This window comes from Brachyhypopomus gauderio, unplaced genomic scaffold (assembly GCF_052324685.1).
Source record: "Brachyhypopomus gauderio isolate BG-103 unplaced genomic scaffold, BGAUD_0.2 sc52, whole genome shotgun sequence".
NCBI lineage: Eukaryota > Metazoa > Chordata > Actinopteri > Gymnotiformes > Hypopomidae > Brachyhypopomus > Brachyhypopomus gauderio.
The window spans coordinates 913,141-915,380 of record NW_027506877.1 but is presented as its reverse complement, the minus strand read 5'-3'; the positions used below and the strand labels follow the sequence as shown (position 1 = coordinate 915,380).

General features: G+C 55.4%; 1 protein-coding gene across 1 annotated transcript in view; it reads left to right on the top strand.

Annotated features, from left to right (window-relative positions):
- Positions 1–1,840: 1,840 nt before the first annotated feature.
- Positions 1,841–2,240, top strand: part of fgf11a (fibroblast growth factor 11a) — a 70,004-nt gene continuing 69,604 nt past the window's right edge. The window contains exon 1 of the mRNA XM_076987431.1: positions 1,841–2,240. This exon is cut by the window's right edge and continues 49 nt beyond it. Coding sequence (XP_076843546.1) covers positions 2,097–2,240 — 144 coding nt within the window. The 5' untranslated portion in view covers positions 1,841–2,096.

Below are 2,240 nucleotides of genomic sequence, written 5' to 3'. Positions count from 1 at the left end.
GGATTGTGAGCAATTTAGAAAAGAGGAGGGATGTTAGTGACAGAGAGGGAGGAGAAAGGTGGAGGAGGGGAAGATTAGAGGTGTGGCTAAGACAGAGGGAGGTACAGAGTGAGAAGAGGTGTGGCTAAGAGAGAGGGAGGTACAGAGAGAGAAGAGGTGTGGCTAAGAGAGAGGGAGGTACAGAGAGAGAAGGGGTGTGGCTAAGAGAGAGGGAGGTACAGAGAGAGAAGAGGTGTGGCTAAGAGAGAGGGAGGTACAGAGAGAGAAGAGGTGTGGCTAAGAGAGAGGGAGGTACAGAGAGAGAAGAGGTGTGGCTAAGAGAGAGGGAGGTACAGAGAGAGAAGAGGTGTGGCTAAGAGAGAGGGAGGTACAGAGAGAGAAGCATGTTTTTAGTGTTGGTGCGATAACACCGGAAAGAAGGAGGCAGAGAGGGAGTCACACTCTCACACACTCTTTCAGTCACTTACACACACATGCACACACACACACGCACACATAAACATCCTCTCTCAAACGTACAGACGTATACTGTTAACTGCAGGCAACCTTACACACTGCTGTTAACCTCACACACATGCAGACATGCAAATGCCAAAAGAGAAGCAGGGTTAGAGACCAGTACTAAACAGGAGTCAAGAGGAACCCGACGAGAAGACTGGAGAAGCCGGACCCAGAACCGGACCGCCTGTCCCACAAGGGCTCGCCGCCCGCCTTTGGACCTGCGAACCAGAGCCAACGTCCGGGGTTGACTGACACACGCAGCGGCGCTCCCCTGATCTCCAGCGTTCTCCACAGGGATGAAGGAATACCTGCACCACCCCCGCTCCTCCACTCCCTCTCCTCCATCCCTCATTCATTAATCTCTCTCCTCCATCCCTCATTCATTCTCTCCTCTCTGCCTCTTTCGCGTGTCGGTGTGGGTGAAGGACACCGCACTACTGTCGGCTCCCCCGGTGATCACCGCACACTTCACTGATCCGCTTCCCCTCTCCTCCTCCTCCTCCTCCTCCTCCTCTCTCTCTCTCTCTCTCTCTCTCTCTCACTCGTGAATGTCACCTCTGCGTAAGGGAGCCTGTGGAATTTACAAACCTTCTCCCAGGGGTTGGAGATGGAGGGAATGCTGATGAGGCTGAAAGAGGAGGGCATCTGCCCTCCGCCCGGCCGCCCCCGCCGCCCCTGCCCTGCCCGCGCTGCCCCTCACCTCCTGCCCGCCCTGCTGGACGTCTGCGTCTTGGCTGACCAGACCAGGGTTTGATTTATTTCTTTTTTTTTCCTACATATGCTTTTTTAAAATCTATTTGTGTATTTAACCGTAACAGAAGGAGACAAAAGTAGATGTCAAGTGAAGAGAGAGTTTCCACTGTGGTGTGTGTGTGTTTTAAACGTTTTTGTCCCGTCTGGAGCTCCACTCTCCAGAGAATCTTGGACGCTGTCGTTTTGCTTTTTGATTTTGCCTCCTTCCCAGTTTTTGTTTTGATGTGTAAAGTTGACTGAGAGTGTCGCATGAGGAGCAGGGGTGTGTCCGGGCTTAGGGGGGGCTGTGGAGCAGAGCCCCAGAGAGAGAGAGTCCCAGGGGGGCGTGCAGGACCAGCGTATCACTCCCAGATGCCCGGCTGTACCGTGACTCGACTAATCCCCCACCAGCACCCCAGCAGCCTGGCCACGCCACAGATGAAACACAACACCAGCAACTGAAGCAACCGCTTCAACAGACTGGGGGTCACACACACACACACACACTGCCGTCTGGGAAACCCTGACCTAAAGCCTTCATTTAAAGACTTGGGTGGGTGTGTTTTTCTCTTTTTTTTCTCTGGGGTTTTCTTTTTTTTTTTTTTGATACGAAGAAAACTTTCCTGGGACGTTTCCTCGTGTGAACTCCGCCCCCTTGACTTTCAAACCCAGCCCCCTTTTCTCTCTCTCTCTCTCTCTCTGGTCCCGCCTCCTGGTGTGGTGGGCAGAGCGCGACAGCCCTCTCCCTCTCCTACAGCCAGCGCTGTCCCCCAGTGTGCCGCTGTCCCCCGGGCCATCGCCAGGGCCGGCGGCCTGCCCACGGCTCCCCCCACGCCCCTCGCAGGTGAGCCGGCCGCGGCAAGATGGCCGCCCTCGCCAGCTCTCTGATCCGTCAGCGCAGGGAGGTGAAGGACCCCCAGGCCAACCGCCAGGTCTCCAGCAAGCGCAAACCGTGTCCCAAGAGCAACAAGTCCCTGTGCCAGAAGCAGATCCTCATCCTCATCTCC